The sequence below is a fragment of the Falco peregrinus genome, chromosome 6 (genome assembly GCF_023634155.1).
Source record: "Falco peregrinus isolate bFalPer1 chromosome 6, bFalPer1.pri, whole genome shotgun sequence".
Taxonomy (NCBI): domain Eukaryota; kingdom Metazoa; phylum Chordata; class Aves; order Falconiformes; family Falconidae; genus Falco; species Falco peregrinus.
Genome location: NC_073726.1, coordinates 1,833,956 through 1,852,941, shown reverse-complemented (window position 1 = coordinate 1,852,941; position 18,986 = coordinate 1,833,956). Strand labels below are relative to the sequence as shown.

At 40.2% G+C, this 18,986-nt stretch overlaps 2 protein-coding genes across 3 annotated transcripts in view; one reads left to right on the top strand and one right to left on the bottom strand.

The window, feature by feature from the left end:
* DUS4L (dihydrouridine synthase 4 like) overlaps positions 1–14,120 on the bottom strand; it is a 39,336-nt gene extending 25,216 nt beyond the window's left edge. Inside the window, exons 1-7 of one of the 2 annotated variants that reach the window (XM_055808018.1) lie at positions 14,018–14,120; positions 13,325–13,456; positions 12,956–13,077; positions 9,377–9,494; positions 7,806–7,928; positions 6,605–6,831; positions 4,265–4,275 (exon numbers count right to left, since the gene is read on the bottom strand). In XM_055808018.1, the coding sequence (XP_055663993.1) occupies positions 4,265–4,275; positions 6,605–6,831; positions 7,806–7,928; positions 9,377–9,494; positions 12,956–13,077; positions 13,325–13,431 (708 nt within the window). In that variant the 5' untranslated portion in view covers positions 13,432–13,456; positions 14,018–14,120. Of the gene's footprint in view, positions 1–3,605; positions 5,008–6,604; positions 6,832–7,805; positions 7,929–9,376; positions 9,495–12,955; positions 13,078–13,324; positions 13,457–14,017 lie in introns of those variants that run through there. The other variant, XM_055808016.1, reaches the window with a different exon arrangement.
* Positions 14,075–18,986, top strand: part of COG5 (component of oligomeric golgi complex 5) — a 183,336-nt gene continuing 178,424 nt past the window's right edge. Inside the window, exons 1-4 of the mRNA XM_055808013.1 lie at positions 14,075–14,207; positions 15,151–15,290; positions 16,267–16,324; positions 18,874–18,928. Of these exons, the coding sequence (XP_055663988.1) occupies positions 14,141–14,207; positions 15,151–15,290; positions 16,267–16,324; positions 18,874–18,928 (320 nt within the window). The 5' untranslated portion in view covers positions 14,075–14,140. The remainder of the gene's footprint in view (positions 14,208–15,150; positions 15,291–16,266; positions 16,325–18,873; positions 18,929–18,986) is intronic.

The following is an 18,986-nucleotide window of genomic DNA, read 5'->3' as shown; positions in this document are numbered from 1 at the left end:
CAACAGCCTCAAAGGCTGTCAAACAAGCCTGTTTGGACCTCATGAATAAAACAATATTCCCTCAGAAAATCCTGTTCTATTCTACTGTTCTCTTTGATGCTTATCAGCCTAGTGAGGCCCCGAGCAAGTCCTTGGTACCCATTTCCCTGTTGCCCATCTCTTTTGCCAGCTTTGTAACTCCCCTTCTTTGCCCCTGCATAACCCTCCCCTAACAGCTTCTCCCTGTTGTTCCTAGCTTTGCTCTATCAGCACCCACATCCAGTATTTCCGATACCATCACTTGGGCAGTCTTGGCCTCACATGGTGTCACTGAGGTAGTGATAACATTCCTGGGCACGCTTGGCCTTGCAAGTGTCTAGTTCCAAAAGGACCTTCAAAATTACTCTCCAGTTATCAGTGTAGTTCAGTTGTTTTTCACCTAACTCCCCCTTTAACCACTAGTGAAATCCAGCCACCCCTCCCAGCGCTATCTGCAGCTTTTACCAGCTTCTCATGCTGTTTGTTACATGTCATGTTCAGCGATCTCACGTGTCATATCCAGGAGTCTTCCAACCCTGTTCAGTTAGCCCATGCCAGGGCCCACTCAGCAGCTTGCTGACGTGCCTGCAGTCCTAACAAATCCTGAGGTGCTGCTGGTGGAAGAGGTTACCTTGTCCTAACTGGGCATCACCAGCCCTCCTGACACAACTACTTGCTTTTGGGAATTCTGCCCCAATTAGCTGGCATCAAAATGAGACAGATTAAATGCTGTGAATAGTTAGTTGTACTTTGTTACTCTAATCCTTTGGAAATGAGTGGGGTAGGAAGTCCTTGCATAAGCAGTTTTGAGCAGAGTTTGCAGCTGCTTACAATCTGAAATTGTTTACACTTAAGATTTCCCAGGTCTGTGGCCTGGGGATGGAGCCATCATGTTAACCTTTTTCTAGCTGCTGCCAAGCAATCTCTGGATGAAAGGTTACATCCCAGATAATTGTTTATGCATACCAAATATTGGCGAGTGATGCAACCAGCCATTTCAATCCAATTACACAGTGGAAACAGCCTGGGTATAAAGAAGTATTTCTAACATATTTTCATAAACATATTTAATCAGAAGCATAGACAAAACATAACTTTTTAGTATGTCCTGTTTATTACATTTTAGCTGTTGGCCTAGAGCCATACTACTTTACTGAAGCTGTTAAAATGTTAAGCACTTTCTCTCCTTTAATTCCAGAGCAGTTTCCATTTCTGAGCTGCTTACTCACCTCTCACTAGCACTGTAAGTTGCTCTCCCAGTAGCCTAACTTCATACCGACAGGACTATATTTGTACATCCCTGTTGCCAGAGTCTCAGTCTGCTTTTTCACTTCAATGGCTTCATAAGATCTCAGGCTCACTCTCGGTGACTGCTGTGTGCTTTCACTGCAGCTGATGTGTATGCCCCCCCCCCCCCCCCCCCCCCCCCGAGCTGGAATGAGATCCAAGGAACAGAGAGAAGCCTGCAAATACCTGAGACCTGCCTTCTCCTGTTGAGTGTACTCTGCCAGTCCAGGTATTCTAACTGAAGTTGTAGAAGTCTGGGTTGTTGATCTAAGACTGCCTATCTTACCGCGTGATAAATACGACACCATATGATATATATAATGGCTTGAGGAAATAACCTTATGAACCTTAAAATATTACATAAAAAAAAATACCTTCCTTTCCCACCACTAAGGTGACAAAGTATTCAGAAATAGAAATATGAAATGCCTGTGTATTAGCAGCTGGTTAGAGGACAGAAATCCAATGAATTCTCTGCTGAAACAAAGGCAAAGAGAAAGTTCAAACTTGTTACATTCTAGTTTGGCTTATATGACAGCTGTCTCATCATCACACACTGCATTTGCCCAACCATCAACCCAAGACAGAGCAGAGACCTAAGAAACAACAGTAGGGAACAGAGAAAATGAGATTGTTCAGGCTGCATGAGGGAGTTGGAGTTACTGCAGCAGGGTAAAAATTGCAAGGAAACACAGGGATTATGAGAACACGGCATTGCTGCGCAGGGTGGCTTAACATAGGGAGCTGGATCAATTACAGGAGGCAAAGGACCTAAAATAGGAAACAAAGCTTTGTATCTTATGATACTTGCAGAATCACTATTTAAAAAGTTGAAAATTAGAAAATAGAAAGAGTACCTGGTGATGTTACAAGTAACATACACAGGGAAGGACTTTATCTAGCTGCTTTAAGCAGGAGATGAGAATTTTCCCATATTCAAATGGTTTATAATGAGAAATATGACCATATTCTAAAACAACACTGGGAGTTAACTAACTCCTATCTTTGGTAATTTATGTGTATTTGAAAAGTATGGTTGTTCAGAGTATGGCTCTAAGACTCCAATTTTGCAGTTTATTCTATGTCAACACAGTGAAGTGTGTTCAGATGCATGCAAAATTCACAAGGGAAGAAGGCACACAATTAATTTCACCCTCAAAAAGGGATGATAAGCTTCCATTGACTTTTATGATGCATAATTGGCCAGATCAAGTGCTCTTTAATTACTAGTGATACTAACAGCAACCTAGGCCTTGTACTTCAGGCAGAAATCTCTGATTGATCTCACACAGGCATAACCAACTGCTGCCTTCAAAATCATCAAGTATTCAGTTCCTAAATAGGTCAAGGTATTTCAAGTCCTCTAAAATTCAATTTCCACACTATTACACACACACACAAAAAAAAAAGTGCCTTGTGTTTGTGTTACTCGATTATAATAACTTTTTCTTCTCTGCTCTTTGTGGCTAATGGGACAGTTCACAGCAAATAATAGTTGCTTGGCAAGTCATAAAAATCTTAAGAAAATGTTAACACAGGGCTTAGTTAATACTTTGAAGAATCCCTTTCTTCTACAACTCAGTTGTAGTTTTAGTTTTAATTTTGATGCAGGAAGCTGGAGGCATTTTCAGAACTGAGGAGAATTGAGTATTGTGCTATAGTTGGATAACTTGAGACTGAAAATTCAGTAGTACGATATACAATGTCATGCAGTTGGGAAATAAGAACTTTTGCTGTAGAATGTGAAGCTCATAAAATACATGATGAATATTAGCTGAGGAAAAGTTAGGCGTCAGAAAGAGAAGTATGAACTGCAGAAGACATTGCTGGGCTTTTACCTGGAATGCTATACATGATTCTGCTCATCCAATGTAAAGAAAACATAACGATACAGAAGAGTGAAAAAATAGTTGTCTGAAGGAATGGAGAACCTAATGCAGCAGAAAAGGTTGTAGAGATTGTCTCAATGAGCCTTGGATAGTAAAGCACGTCTGCAGTCTTCCATTTGTTAATACATGAGGAAGGTGACCAAAATCAGAAGTTACATAACTGCTGTCTTAAGTAGTGAACTAGACTTGATGACTTAGGTCATGCCTTTCAAACTGTTGTCCATATGCCTAAATCAGACATATTCACTACGAAAATTAATCTAGTCTTTTATGCCTTTGCATTGAAAAAATATATAGGGAGAATTTAGATACCTAAACTATTCTAAGATTTGGGGACCAGCATCAAAAGCAACCTCGCCTCCTCCAGGGTGTCAAACTTTATAGTGTAATAAAAAAAAAATTACAACTGTATACAAAACCAAGTAATTTATTTACAAAATTTAGAACTATTCACTTGTATATTCATAGATGTATCAGAGTCAGAAAACTAAGCAATTTCTGGTATGAATTTCTGTGTAAACACATAAAGAAAACAAATTATTTTATTACAAATAATTGTACTGCACGATTTGTGAAATTTCCCTTGCAGAACAAATGCAGCTGGTGTGTAATATTATTATCTTGTTCTAATTTTCACTATTTCCCTCCTATACAAAGATTCAAAGCCATGTGGCTGTCATGCTTTGATAAGCAACATGCCAGCAGGCAGAAAGGACTGCAAAAGCCTCACCGAGAGAATCTGTCAGCTTTTCTTTGACCTATAAAGTTCTGTTTTGGTAGATGATGGGGCTTTAATCTTTTATAGAATTATTATACAGTAGATAAACAAAACTGAATTTAGTTAAATTGAATTTTCAAGGCTTGTACTTTAGATTCAGCTAAGTTTGAACTTAAAAGTATCTCTTCATTTTACTCTTTCCTTCTTTCCATCATCCTTTATCTATTCTAGGTTTCTTTCACTATAAGAGGTGTGGAATTTTTGTGAGTTTTAAGTAAGTCTAGAAAGTTTTAGTCTGCAAAAGGAACATCTAATTTAAAAGACCATACTATACTGGGCTTCAAGGCCTCACAGTCTTTAAACCTGAAAAACCTACACAAATTTAAAAGTACAGCTTACGTCAGTTAAAGCAAATACTCCTATAATTGCTCCCTTTGTATTCTTTTGGTCTGAAATTCTTGGTATTATTTATGAGTAGTTCTTCTGACTTTAGGACGTTTCACTTAAGAAAGGCCCCAGTTTTGCAAACATATTGCTCTAAGCAATTGCCTGGTGAAAGAATAAATTAAATTACCAGAGTCTTACAATGACCAATTCTCTGTGTACTCGTGCATCGTAAATAGAATTCCACATTTGTAGAATTGAGTATTTTCTGGAATGAAAAATGCTGACATAAAAATACTAAACAACTGCAGTATCACCCTGATCATAATGTTATGCTGTGTTGAAAATACTTATGCAATATATTAACGTGACTAAAAAGTAGGAAGGAACCCAATTAAAAATTTAACAGTGTACTGACAATTGCAAAATAATAGTTTACACAGAACTAAAATACTTTCAGTTATCACACACCGTAATGGTCATTCAGATAATCTAGTACGGCTGAGGTACTTGATAAAACATTAAAAACTTTTTTTTCTTGTTTTGAAGTTATCCGTTCCATCATGTACATTAAGTGGTGGTGAAAACATGTAAAAGGAGTTCCATGCTCAAGAGCAATGTCAACCCAGTCCTGAATGCACTTCAAAGGTGTCTCTTCATAGCCTGCAAACATAGCTGGATTTGCTAAGAGTCCTCTAGCCACCATTATACCTTCAAATGGGAAATTAAAGCAGTAAGTTACATTATAGTTTAAATTTTACATTAAATCCTCATGTAGATTTTGTACAGCACCCCTTAGTACAAACACCCAAAGCTTACAGACAAGTAATGGGAGAACATGGGTATTACAGCTGTATCAGAGAAATCCATTTAACAATCCAGACCTCAGAGTACCTACAACACCTGTCAACACATTCCACTTGATGACATATTCTTCTAGAAATTTTGAAACAAAACACAGTACACAGAAGTCTTTCTTCCCTACTTTTGAAACTGTAATTCAGTAGTATTGTTTTCATTTGCTACATACATACAAGCCTGCCTTTTTAACATAAAATTACAATGGAAAAACACAAGAGTAGCAATACACTATATTTATTTATTTTTAGTGCAACTCAGCTGATTCACTGACCTAGAATCCTTCCAATAAAGAGCTCAATGTCTCAATTATATACATTTCAGGGCTCTTGATCTGCAGTAAATCTTTCTGAACAAGCCAGTGTATTTGTAACTGTAATCTCAAACTGTCAGATAAACCCATACAAGTTCTATTGCAATTTTGCTGTGATTAAGGGATTCTGTTTTCCTGCACTGCCAACATATAATCTATCACGCTTAGTCTTTTCTTAAAAAATAGGATGATCAAAAAGGAAAAATTTCTTTTACTATTGTAGATGGCAGAAAAAACCTAACACATCATATTTTTGCTATTGAAGATGGTCAGCTGGGCTATGAGGACGTTCTTTTCTGTTATGTATTTCCTTCCTGCTTTGTATTTGGGGGGAAAGTCACTGCAGCAGCATGGCAGTTCAGTTCAACTGATTTTTGTTGTTGCTATTAAGCACCAATAGTATGTCAAAAGAAACCTAGCACACAAACTTTTCCTTATGATACTAGCTATTGTTCTCTGTCCTGTTGTTCTCTAGCTGTAAGATCCAAAATGTGTAGATACAGATCACGTCTTCAAAACATACACTGAACTTCCATATTGTCTGGAAACCATAGAGAGTTGCAGGAATCCATTGTGACTAAATAACTGCAGGGAAATCCTGCAAAAAATCCCCAAATTTTACCACTGAAGTGTAAGACAAGGTGAATCCATACAGACATGACAGTGCAAGGCCTCACTGCGTCCTTGAAGTCAACCATCTTAACTATTAAGTATCTGGCTTAATAATATTCCTTTTTTCTGCCATATTCTTACTATAAGAAAATCTGGTCCCATGTGCAGGAAGTAGAGATTTCCAAGTGGAAGTTTATGGTTCTTTAAAAGATGATCAGCTCCATAAAGAGATGGAATAAATGTCTGAAGGTCCCCCTGTACTCTGCTACTGAGATAGCATAATTAAGCAAAGAGCTTTTGTAATTTGCCTCGGAAATTGTTAATTGTGGCTTTGAATAACACTGCTCTTGTCCTCTGATGATTACAAGTGATTCCATTTATGAGTTTATAAGGCATCTAAAATATGCTCTTTCATTTGTCTCCTCAAAGAGTAAAAAGCACTCAAATCATGTCCTACTCACAGCCAAAGTACTTTGAAAACCGATTTGTAAGTTTACTTAGAAAATAGAGTACGTTTAATCTTACCATCTGCTCCTGTCAAGTGATGAACATTTTCAGCATCCTTTAAAGTTTTAATGTCTCCGTTAGCCACAATAGGTATAGACATGCTTTGTTTAATTATTTTAATTGCTTCGTAATGTACAGGCTGATGTCTTTCTTCTACACTTCTTCCATGTACTGTAATCCATGAAACTCCAGTTGCTTCAGCTTTCTGACACAGGTCAACTGTTCTTTTTAAGTCCTCATGGATCCTGAAATTCCAAGGAATGAAAACATTAGATAATAAGTTACCTGAACTGTATAAGAAGCCCTCCTCCATAAGGAGGAGTTACCACAGATTTGTATAAGGAACAGTAGAAATAAAGAAAATATTACTGTTGGAAGATAAAAGATTTTTTTTTAAAATAAAGACATGGATTTAATGTATAGAAACCAATATTTAATTTAGCACTTCCCAATTATGTCACATCTCTGAAATATACATGGTAAATTTTATAGCAAGATGCTATAAAATTTGAGCAAGAGTGCCCTAAGGATTCTAAAATAAACATCATTATTTTGCATGTTTTGTGAAAAAAACCCTGATTTGTAGCAGTTCCCCTTTTATGAAGGATTGCAAACTGAGTTGAAACTTAACTGACAAATACGCAAAAGCCACACGGGATATGTGGATAAATAGTGGATGAAAAGGTACAAAGCAATGCAAAGCGATGGTTTACAGAAGTTTAGAAAGTGATGAAGGGAAGCAGGATGTGCTCCTTACAGCAGCTGTGGGGACTAGTTTTCAGTTCTGTTACCCTACCCTTTATAGTCAACAGCAACTGTGGCTCTGGCCTCAAAACAGCTCATAAAGTAAACCCTTGTGATGATACAGACTATGCATTGATTTCCTTTTATGCAACCCTAAACCTTTTAACTTGTACTTTCATGTCATTTGGATTGCAAAAATTTCTAGCATCCATTAAGTTATGTGGGTAAGTAGTCAAAGGCTGTGCTGGTTCTACTATCTAAGGTTGGGACTACTTTCCCCAGATACTCTTTCACCATCTGAGGTCAAAAAATCTCAGCATTCTTCACATGTAAGGAAATTATTATAATGTCTAATATTACACCATCAGAATTACATATACTAAAGTATGGTGTAACTATCATACTAACATGTTTCTTTAAAAAAAATCAAAAGAATTCTTCCATGTACCACAAACAGCACTTAAGTTAGACCTACCTTATTTTAATAGATACTGAAAATCTAGGGTTGTCGATCTGATTCCGTACGTGTCTCACCATATCTCGAACAAGCTCTGGTTTATTTATTAAGCAAGCACCATAACCTTCTGCCATCGCCCACCTTTAAAAGAAGAACATTTTTATTCTATATTTGAAACAATGCAGACCAATTTCAGTTAAATACATCAGTTTACTTCCTTAGGACCTTCAAAATGTGTGGCTGAGTAAACAAGAGATAGTACTGGCTGTAGATCAATGATTGTTTGCAGTTTGACACCAGCTCTTAGATCCTGATTCAGTCTCCATTGTGCTGTTAGAACTCTGGACAAGTTTCTAATCTCTTCCAGTTCAATTTTCTGTCCACAAAATGGACTGGCAAGGAAGATAAATTAACATTTAATCAATTATACATAAAATATTTTGATGTTTCTGCTTCCATTGGGTCATAGATTTCTTCTGAAGAGAAAATGAGTTTGGATTGGAAAGGAAGATTTTTGAAGTGCAAGTAAGGATATGATTTCAGTAATACTCTGTTTTCTCTCAACTGCAAAACACTTTATTTTGATTGGCAGGAAATAACCTTTGCTTCCATTTAGCAGCAGTTTTTTTCTTAAACAATTTTTCTTATAAATGCAGATTAAGTATATAAAGTTTTGTTATCTGAAACTAGCATGCACAAGAAACAAAGGATTCAAATGCAAGAGTATCTTTTTGGCCTAAAAGGAATGTAGAAGTTGGTGTATTTAACTGTAGTTAGCATAGAAAAAACCTACACTTCCATTCTGAAATCTCAGATCTCTCCAGAAAAGAGTTTTCTCAAATACTGTAACTTTAAGTCAAGACAACCTAATTAGGATAGACAAATGAAGTATTTGCACTGTAATATTATCTTTTGCTTTCCTACATTTATTTTTGAGGTCTTCACTTAGAAAAAGACTGCCTGACAAGCCTGTAATAAATGGTTCTCAATTGAACCAGTTAGCAGGAATCTTCATTTGTGCATTACTGTTTCACTGTCAAGACAAAATCTTTATCAATTTAAGTGAGAAGTAGATCACTAATTCACTGTACTTATAAACCTAATAAAAGATGGAAGAAATTCTTTTCAACACTTCCTGAATAATATAATATGTATAATTACATTTTAGACACTATCCTTCTCTTGCAGAAATCTGAGACATCAGTGGCTTGCCTCATTATTTTGGGAATTGCCACATCATTTCTCAAAACCCTCTCCAAATTATTTTCAACAAGCTCTTCTGGGTAATGCATATTTAACAGCTGTTGAGAAGGGATGGCCACTTCACTTCTGAGCCAACATGCAGTATCACAGAAATTAAAGCCAAGTTGGCAAATACACCTGGTTTTCCCAGTCTCACCATGGTGACAGGCATCTCAGAACATTCAGAACAGTGTCTTGCCACACAGACGTTTCTGACAGGTTAAAAAGCTATTTCTCTCTTGATGTCTATTTTTAAATTAAGACAGCAATTACTATGAAAATGAAGACCAATATTGTTTAATCTCAAATTACTTCATCATATTTACCCAGCTTTTTCAAAACTTTACCTCTGAGGACAGCCACAGTTTAGGTCTATTCCATCTGCAAAAGGACATACGATACGGGCAGCATCACACAAAACCTGTGCTTCTTTAGCAGCAAACTGAACAATCAATGGATGATCACCTAGCCAATGAAAAGACATTTAGAGATTTTAAACCCCCTAGAAAATAAAAAGAAGAAATTCTAAATTTTGAATGTTTTTCATATATTGAAAGGCTGTCTGCCCATGGCCCTGGGCAACCAGCTCTAGGCGACCCTGCTCGAGCAGGCGAGCTGGATAACGTGATCTACAGAGTTTCTTCCAAACTTGACTATTTTGTGATTGCAAGCCCTAAATCACAAATAAAGGTAGCTGACCAGTGTTTACTAAATGAGTATGTCTATCAAGAGAGGTGAGAATTCAGAGGTGGAATTCAGACAAACATACGTGTCCTAGATGGTTGCTGGGTCAACATATACTTTTTCTGACTGAAATTGGTCAGGTGCTTATCTTTCACAAAGATGATATATGAAACTATGTATTCTCTATTTTTGTACAGCCTTCATGCTTCCCCTCCTAGCCTGCCTGCTCTTACCTGCATGCTGCCCCTTTGCTGTGCTGACATGGCTGTCTGTCTTGCCTGGTGGGAAATCTGCTTACAGAACCAACCGTTCAGAAATGAGCTAAACAACCCACGTTTGCCCTTCCTTATCACAGCCCTTCTTTTTCCTCTTCTGTGCCACCATGGCTGGTTTTTATCTACAATGTGATATGCTGAGTTGGCATGCGAACACATGGGCAGAGGCAGCTTTGTCTCAAGTGGGAAACCAAAGTGTCAGTGCTCCTCGACATGGGTCTGCTGAACTACTTGTGATTTACTAAGCCCCTGCAGAGAGCCAGATGGTCATATGGAACATGCTCTCCTCTTTTACAGCTATTGCATTACATCAAAGGCATCTAAAAATATCCGAAACAGTCTTAGCACTCACTTTCCTTATAAACAATTGCTGCAGTTAAGAGAAAGGGTGGTAACTGAGCACTGACTTGATGATCCAAAAAATGCACAAAGTAGGTGCACTTCTGGTACTGAAAAGACCACAAGTGCTTCTGAAGATTATTCTGTTTTAGTGGAAAATTAGTTCTTAAAGCAGTGGAGCTTGCCAGAAAGAGCAGTAGTACCCTCTCAGTCAAGCTAAGACACTTCCAGAAGTTACCTAAACATATGGCAAGCAAAAAACAATCCCTTGCATATTTTCAAAACAGTGTCCATTTAACACAGTGCTTTAGCTGAAAAGATTTACCTTGTTACAGCTAGTATTTTGGAATAATCCCACACTCTTAGGTTTGTGGTTGAGCGTTAAGTAATAAAAATACTGAGTCTAGCCATATTAAATTTTCTAGCAGCAGCCACAAAGAACATTACCTCTATTTGAGAAATATGCAACAAAGAAACATTAATGCTGAAGAAAATGGAAAACAGAAATTGCAATTGTAGACTCCAAACCTACTCCACTAATTACAACACAAAATCCCCAAACAGCCAGGAAGTTAAACATAAAACCACAGTAAAATTTCACAACCTGTTGTGGAGTTACTTGTTAAAAGCATAAATGCTAATAATGTAAACACTGTAATTTGGGCAAAGCTGTTTGAGGCAGAATGTTTTAGAGGCCTGTAAAATTAAGACCAGCGTGAAAGAGGTGAATAGGGAAAATATGTTGTTTACAACACTACAACATTTCATTTTGTTCCCCTTATTATCAGGCAGCAAAGTTGCAGCGTAACAGAGAATCTCTTTCCCCATCCCTGCACCCGCTAGAATACGCTACAGATACTATCTGACCCATGGAACTTCAATGCCACAGGATGATGTTTAGATCAGAAATGTAAGTAAATTAAAAGGGGGCAAACTAGTGGCTTTGTGGAGCTTTGAACGATATATATTGTCAGCTATGTTCTTACTCATTTATTTTTACATACAAAGAATTATTCATGCTTTTTTAAGGTTGAATTCTACTAATAAGAGAGTCTATGCTTTCCAATGTGATTTTTCTCTGTAACTGCTCTATTTGAATAATTCATCATAGTAAACAGCCAGTGCTAAAATAATGAAATATACTTCCCCTGCTATTATATATACACTTATGAAACCACTAATTCAGTGGTCTGAATAGATGAAATCATCACACTTCATAGATCCTACACACCAGTCTTACTAGCAGTGCTCTTTTCATTCCTCCAGTTACAGCCTATGCTTATATGTTCCTTGTTACACCCTTCCACTGCAGCCACTTCATGCCAAAAGATCTGTATTGTTATTGTCACCTCTTCCCACATATTTCATACCACTTTCTCTTTTGCTTTACACCCAGGACACTGTACAACTCCTTACACTCCTTCTTTTCGTGTTCTGGTTATGTTTCTGTAGCATGCCTGAAACCTTGCTTCTCCCCATCAATGCTTGAACTTCCTGGTCTCTTCTTGCTCCTTTTTATCAACCCCTCAATATCGCAAGGAGTCCCCCAACAGCCCCTTCCACCTTCCACTCCAGCTAATGTGAACCCCTGCTTCTTTTAGCAGTCCTTGATTCCACTGTATCAATGTCTGATCTGTTAATTTTTTCACCTTTAGCAACACTCTTATTTTTATTAGAGACCAGAAAACCTTTCCTGGCAATAATTGGTCATCTCTGAAACACACAAGAAACAGCAACTGCTGGGAAAAGAATCTTACTACCATCTCATACTGTGTCTAGATGGGATGGAGTTAAGTTCAAATTTGTTTAAAGTTTATTTGTAGGAGGCCGTATGGTGCCGTCTTTTGGATTTTGTAACAAAACCTGTGTTGATAACGCACCAATGTTTTGGCTATTGCCACAGTACTTGCACAGCGTCAAAACGTTTTTCTCACTCTGCCTCCCCCTGCCCTCAGCAAATAGATTGGGGTGGGTAAAAAATTGGGAGTGAACACAGCTGGGATGGCTGACCCAAACTGATCCAGAGTATATTCCATACCATATACCATCAAGCTCAGCAATAAAACTGGAGTGACAGGGGAAGGTGAAAGTGTGTTGGGACATGTAAATTATGTTCCTGGATGGCCACTGCTTGGAGACTGGCTGGGTATTGGTCTGATAGTGTGAGGTGGGAAGTGATTGCCTTTGCATCACTTGGGTTTTTTCCTCCTTGTTTCCTTCAGTTATTAATCTGTTTTTATCTTGACCTGTGAATTTTTCTTGCTCTTGCTCTTCCTGTTCTCCCCCTGTGCTGCTGGGGGAGGGTGGAGGAGAAACGAGTGAGCAGCTGTGTGGGTGCATAGCCACCGGCCAGCTATGCGTGGTCAACCCACCGCACATCTAAATGAGTTTGGACGCCCTCATTTCAAGTGGAGACAAGGTTTTCCACTATTTCATTTGACACACTATCACCAGAATGTGTTTCTCTTACCTAGAGAGAGTTTCTATGGTTTTACAGTCAATCAGATACAGTATACCAAAACTGCTAACAGATGTCAAGTTGTGTGACAGACTTCATTCATTTGGCCAGTTTGGTTTATCACCACATAAAACATACTGACAAGGCAATGGTTAATCTAAAAAAAATACCTTTGTTTGTTGTGAATTCGCTGTCTCTAGCTTTTGCAGATCTCACAAAATCAGCTGCCACTATCATTGGTGTGTAACACAAATCGCAACCGTATTTCCTGACCAAGGTTCTGAAAGCCAACCTGCAGATACATGAAAATTAAGAGATAAATAGTAAAGACTTTTTTTTTACTGGCTATTGTAAAATGCTGTTCTGATATGTGGTACCGTGGGGATGTCCAAGTACAATCATAAGATAAAACATGTCCCATGTCTATCTCCATCTTAAATAATTAAAGGAGAAAAAGGTAATCATCCCTGGTTTTACAGTCAAGATAACTTCCTCAGAGAGAATACACTGAAAACATAGCTGATGTGATAATTACTCACTTGGAATAGCGGACCATAGGGGCACATATTTTTACAACTTGCCCAGAATGAAATAAATCCATGGGATCTTTTAGTTGGCATTCTTTAGTTTCTGCATCACCAATCATGTACAATTAGGAATCCTCTTAGCATCTGGAAAAACAAACAGCGTTGAAACGCAAGTCATTCTGCTACCTCTCACGGGCCGTGCAGCAAAGCATTATAGTTTAACAGGACTTGCTTTTTGGTAAAGTATCCCGAAAGAAGTCCCTCACTCGCACGCTGCCAGGAACAAGCCTTCTGCCACCACCAGGTACCGAGCGCCGGCCGGGCGCCTCGCAGTCTGCAGCACCGCCGCGGCCGCACCGCCCGCGCTCCTCACGGCACGGAGGTTTCCCGCCCAGCCCCTCAGCGCAGGGCCGGCCCCGAGCCCGGCCCAGGGGCCCCAGGGCTACCCCAGGGCTCAGGGAGAAAGTTTTTCCTCAAGTCGGGCGAGAAGCAGCCCGGGCCCGCCGCCTCCCGGCCTCCCGCTGCAGGCCCAGCTCCCTCCGCCTCTCCCCGCCCGGCGGGGGCTGCGGCCCGCCCGGCCCGGCCTGCGCTGGCTGCCGCGGGTCGGTCGGTGCCTGCCGGGTGCCGGAGGCGCGGGCCCGAAGAGGGCCGGGCCGCTGCCACCCCCGCCGGGTCCCCGCGCGCCCCGCCCGGCCCCCCGCTCACCGCGTGCGCCACAGCCCCGCCGCCCGCTCGCGGGGCGGCCCACCCCCTCCGTCGCGCGCCTTCGCCATCATCGCCGCGCGCCGCCGCCCGGGAGTGACGCGCGGGCTCCCGGCACCTGCCAGCATGGAGGAGGCGGGGGCGGGCGGCGGCGCGGCCCCGGCCCCGGCGCTCGCCGAGCTGCTGGCGGACGGTGAGGCGCGGGCGGCGGCGGCGGCGGCCTGGGGGTGCGCGCCGCTGGCTCGGCTCGGCGCGGGCGGCGGGGGGCAGCCCCGGGCGGCGGGGCCATGTCGGGGGGTCTCGTCCGCGGGCGGGACGGAGGGTGCTCCGGGAGGGCGGCGTCGGGCAGGGCGGTCGGAGCCGGGGTGAGGCGCCGGCGCTGGGGACGGGGCGAGGGGGGCCATGAATTCCCGTGGTGTCAAGTCGCGGAAAGTTGGGGCGGCGGCGCCGGGGGGGACAGCGGGACCCGCGGCTGCTGGCGGGGGCCCGAACGGCCGGGGCCGGCGGGGTGGCGCGGGCGGCTGTGGCCCGCCTGCTCCTGAGGGAAAGCGGATGCACTGAGAGGCGGAGGGGCTTGGTAATACCGGTAGGAGCTGCCTGGAAACTCGGGTCTGGCTTCGTCCGAGACCGTCGTTGCAGTGTCGTTTCTTAATTTAGTTAATTTTATAAACCGATACTGTTGTAAGAGTCCGGTTCGGTCTCGTGGAGGTGCGTCTCCTGCCAGCTCGACCCTCCGTGGTTGTTGTGTTGTGTTGACCAGGTGGCTGGTGTGTGTTTGGTTATGGGCACGACCTCTGTAGCCTCACCCCAGTTACGTTGTGAAGTTTGGAGAAGAAAGGTTTTTTACACTCTTTAGTGTATTCTGCGCAAGAAAAGGCTGTGGGCAATAAAGGAACACGAGTCTTTATGACCACGTACAAAAAAACTCAACCCAAACACAGGCATCACCTCGAAACTTGTTTCTCTTGATTGTGGTCTCTTCCCACGTTGGTGTCACATTTGTATTACATGATACAGAGAACACACACTGTTACGTTTGGAGAAATTGAAGGTCAGAGAGAGAACTGTATGCTTTAGGTTCATAAATATTTTTTAACTGCTCTGAAGTATGAAGATAAAATCTAAATTTTTTTCAGAATGTTACGCTGACTTCTTCAGAGAAGACTTTGATGTGAAAGCCTACACTTCCCAGTCTATCCATCAGGCTGTGATAGCTGAGCAACTGGCAAAACTTGCCCAAGGTATTAGTCAGTTGGATAAAGAGCTTCATTTACAAGTAAGTTTAAAGCATACCTGTTATTCAGGGATGGTTGATACCAACTAGTGAAAAGCTTAGTAATCTTAGGATCTTGTTGCTTCTGAAATTTCCCAGTGTATTTTGCAAGCAGTTAACTAAAGGTACAACTTACAGCAAAACTAGTAGTGAATCTGATACTTAGTCAAGCCCATTCTTAATACTCCCACCAAAAAGCCATACACTCACTTCATTTTCAGTTTCTGCAGCCAGTCTCTGTATAGATGGAGGTTCCGCTGTTCTTTGTAAGGAAGATCCCTGGCTCTTTCCAAATGAGCATCTCCAGCTATCAGAAATGCCTGTGTTTTAGGATGACAACTGTGAGAAGATAGCGAGTGATTTAACTTGCATCCTTTCAGCCTGGGCTGGAGAGTAGTAGCCTAGGCTCCAAGGCTTACCTGGGCAGATATAATATAATCTATGTTAACACACCTTCAGAAAGATTTCTGAGGTTGGATGGTAGAAGGCTTTTTGGTAAAATCTATGCAGACACCATAAATCCACAGCGGACTTTGCAGTGAGAACAAAGTTTATGTGGAGTTTCAAAACCTGCTTCCTTCTTTCCTTTGCCCCAGTTTTGATATTCTTTGGGAACTAGTTTCTGAATGTCAAAAATAGAAAAGAAAATATTAAAAATGTGAATATACATATACATTATTACTGTGTGATTAATAAGCTTGCATTTACAATTATGGTTATATGTGAAGGTGTGTTGAAATGTGATTGCTGTCCTGGCTTTAATTAATGTTAGCTGTGCTGCAGTTACAGACCCTCTTATTCTGACCTTGCTGCTTTTGTGAATTAAAATGTCCTCTGAAAGCCCTTTCATTTTTAAGGTGTGTCTGCTTTTTCCTGTGTCTGGCTAACGTAGGGATGATGATGATGTATTAATAATCATCCTTTCAGGCACACATCCCCATTCTTCTGTGCTGATTTCTCTACTCTGTTTTTCGTTAAGGTTGTTGCAAGGCATGAAGACCTGTTGGCCCAAGCAACTGGAATTGAATCCCTGGAAGGTAAATGCTGTTATATTATGCTTGTTCCTTCTTACAATGGAGGGAGCACTTCTAACATCTGCAGAGAATGTCAGTTATTGCCAACTTTGGCCCCTAATGTTCAGCCTACAAATCTGTCTTCTGAGGAGTAAGTAACTTGTGGCTGCTTTTTTTTGATGTCAGTAGATGGAGCTCCAGGGAGAAGATTTGGCTGATACTTCTCTGCAGTAACTACTTCATAGGAAAACGCGTTTCAATAATCAGTTCTTAGCAACCGAGTCTTTTTGACCTTTTAATATATATTTCTAAATAAACCTGATTTTTGTTGCAACATTAGCTGATAATTGTTGCCATTAATACCAAATTTGTGCATGTTGCGTATGCATTTGTTGCATAGTTTGCAAATCTTAACCAAAGAGGCTTTAGCAAAAAATCTTAACTGCACTGAGGTATTTTTTTCCTAGTAAGTCAATCTTGTGACTGATAAATAGCTCCCAGTCAATTTTCAGAAATTTGTGTTCAGGGGAATTGTGTTTTCTGAAATCATGGTTGTTTCTGAAGGCCTTCCTTCCTAAAATTGCTCTGAGGAAAGAATGAAGTACTTCAAGACAACTATTCAGTTATAAAACATTTCTGTAAGGCAGATGTGGCAAATAGGGTGTGTTTTACAGCTACTAACCCAAAGTAAAGATAAAATCTATTTCACCTCAAATTTGTTCAAATTTCTCTATTTACTTAGGGTGATGCTCTTTAAGAGACCTTTTCTGTGTGTGAGGGAAGAAGGGCATGCAGAGATTCTAATCCTGAAAAGTGTTTGGTACTGGAGACATCAGTAGAAACTTCAGTCTGCAGCTGCCAGAAAAATCAAAAGTCTGTGCACACAAATAGGATGTTTTAAGTTTTGTAAAACTTTCTTCTGTCTGCCCTGCTTCTGCTACACGTGATACATGGTCACTGTAGAAGAAACACTGAATGAAGATTCATAAGAAAAAGAAAAGATGGATGTCAACAGAAATTTTCATTATGAAGTCAGAATCGCGTAGCTCTTGGTATTTTTATCAAGAAAGTTAGCCAGTGAAGATTATGGAGTTAATTCACAGCATATACAATGATTTGGATGTGTGAAAGTGAATCTCATTAAACGTTTCAAATCTATATACCCAGCTTGTAGAGTGCTTTTTTTTTTTTTTTTAGGTCTGTGAACTTTTTTTAATGGTACACTGATCTGTTATACATGCTCTTTTCTGTCTATAGGTAGCTCAGTAGATACCTTGAGCTACCTGTTAGTTCAAGGTAGGCTAAATAGTAGCCATCCCATATCTTACACAGAAGATGGGAGAGGGTAGATTGCTTTCTCACTCATCCTAATTCTACCTTCTGGCAAAAGGACTGCTGTATGCTTTATAGCAATGTCACAGTCATGGATGCAGCAATGTCATGCTACTGGCCCTCCCACATTATTGCAATGTGGAGTAGAAAGTTCAGCCTATTTTGCCAGCTTTCCACCATATCCGATATCTTCGTCCTCTGATGCGTGAGAATTGCATGCCTACCATTCCATGTATAAAGGTCTGAGAACTCCTGAGTCTGTTACTAACTAGGTTAATAGTTCTGAAATATAGGGAAGATGGGAGTTTGCATATTTATATAAAATATATGAGATACAGTCCCACTACTGGACAAGCTGAATAAAACCATTAGCAGTAGTTTTGTTGGTCTTCTATCTTACTCTTATCATATTTCAGTTTTATCCAATTTGATGATGACATGCTTGTAAACAGGGCTTTACAAAAATGTAGTATGTTCGAGAATGCTAACAATAACTGGAACAAAAATAATTCCATAGGCCTGGATTTTTATAACTTTATTAAATTCTCATCAGGCTGATTCCGTATTTGCACAAATGACTGCTACCCTTGCCTACTTTGCAATTTAAGAACAAGCGTGCTTGTGGGCTTTCTTTGTGCTGTTTTGCCAAACTAATCTGGAACAAACATGATTAATGTAGTTTGCTCTGTAGTCTAAATTAGATGACCTCACAATGACACTGATACCTTACTTTTTGCCAGAGATGCTTATGCACAGGAAGAAAACCTTGAAATGGAGTTGGTTATCTTCTCAGTTCTCTTTGTCTGTTGATTTCTCTGAACTGTCTAGTCACTACGTTAAATAAATAGTGTTAAATAGGTTGTGCTTTTTTGTATGTCATGTTCAGGTGTTTGTAGCAGGTTATATGCCTTTGAACAGCAGTCCTGATCATCATTCTTTTAGAAAGCAGCATACTCTAAATATTACTTGAAACTTAACGTATGATGAATTTGAATGATATTTCTTCTGTAGGTTTGCGTTCTCTACCAATAAATTTTCCGTAACATTCAGTAAGTGATCTACTACCTGCTCAGTTTATTTCCAAATATGCTGTGTTTTATTAATTTCAGTCTGTTTGAATGCTTTGTTGTAAAGGGGGATTTTTTTTTTTATGCTAGTCAGAAGTAGTTACTATGATTTGAAGAATAATTTTTTCTGTAATTGATAACTGTTCCATGTAAAAAATCTGCTTTATTTTGCAGGTGTCCTCCAAATGATGCAGACGAGAATTGGTGCTTTACAGAGTACTGTTGATAGGTATGCCATTCATTATGTGGTTAGAAAGTAGAAATTCTTAGTTGTTCTGTCATGTTAC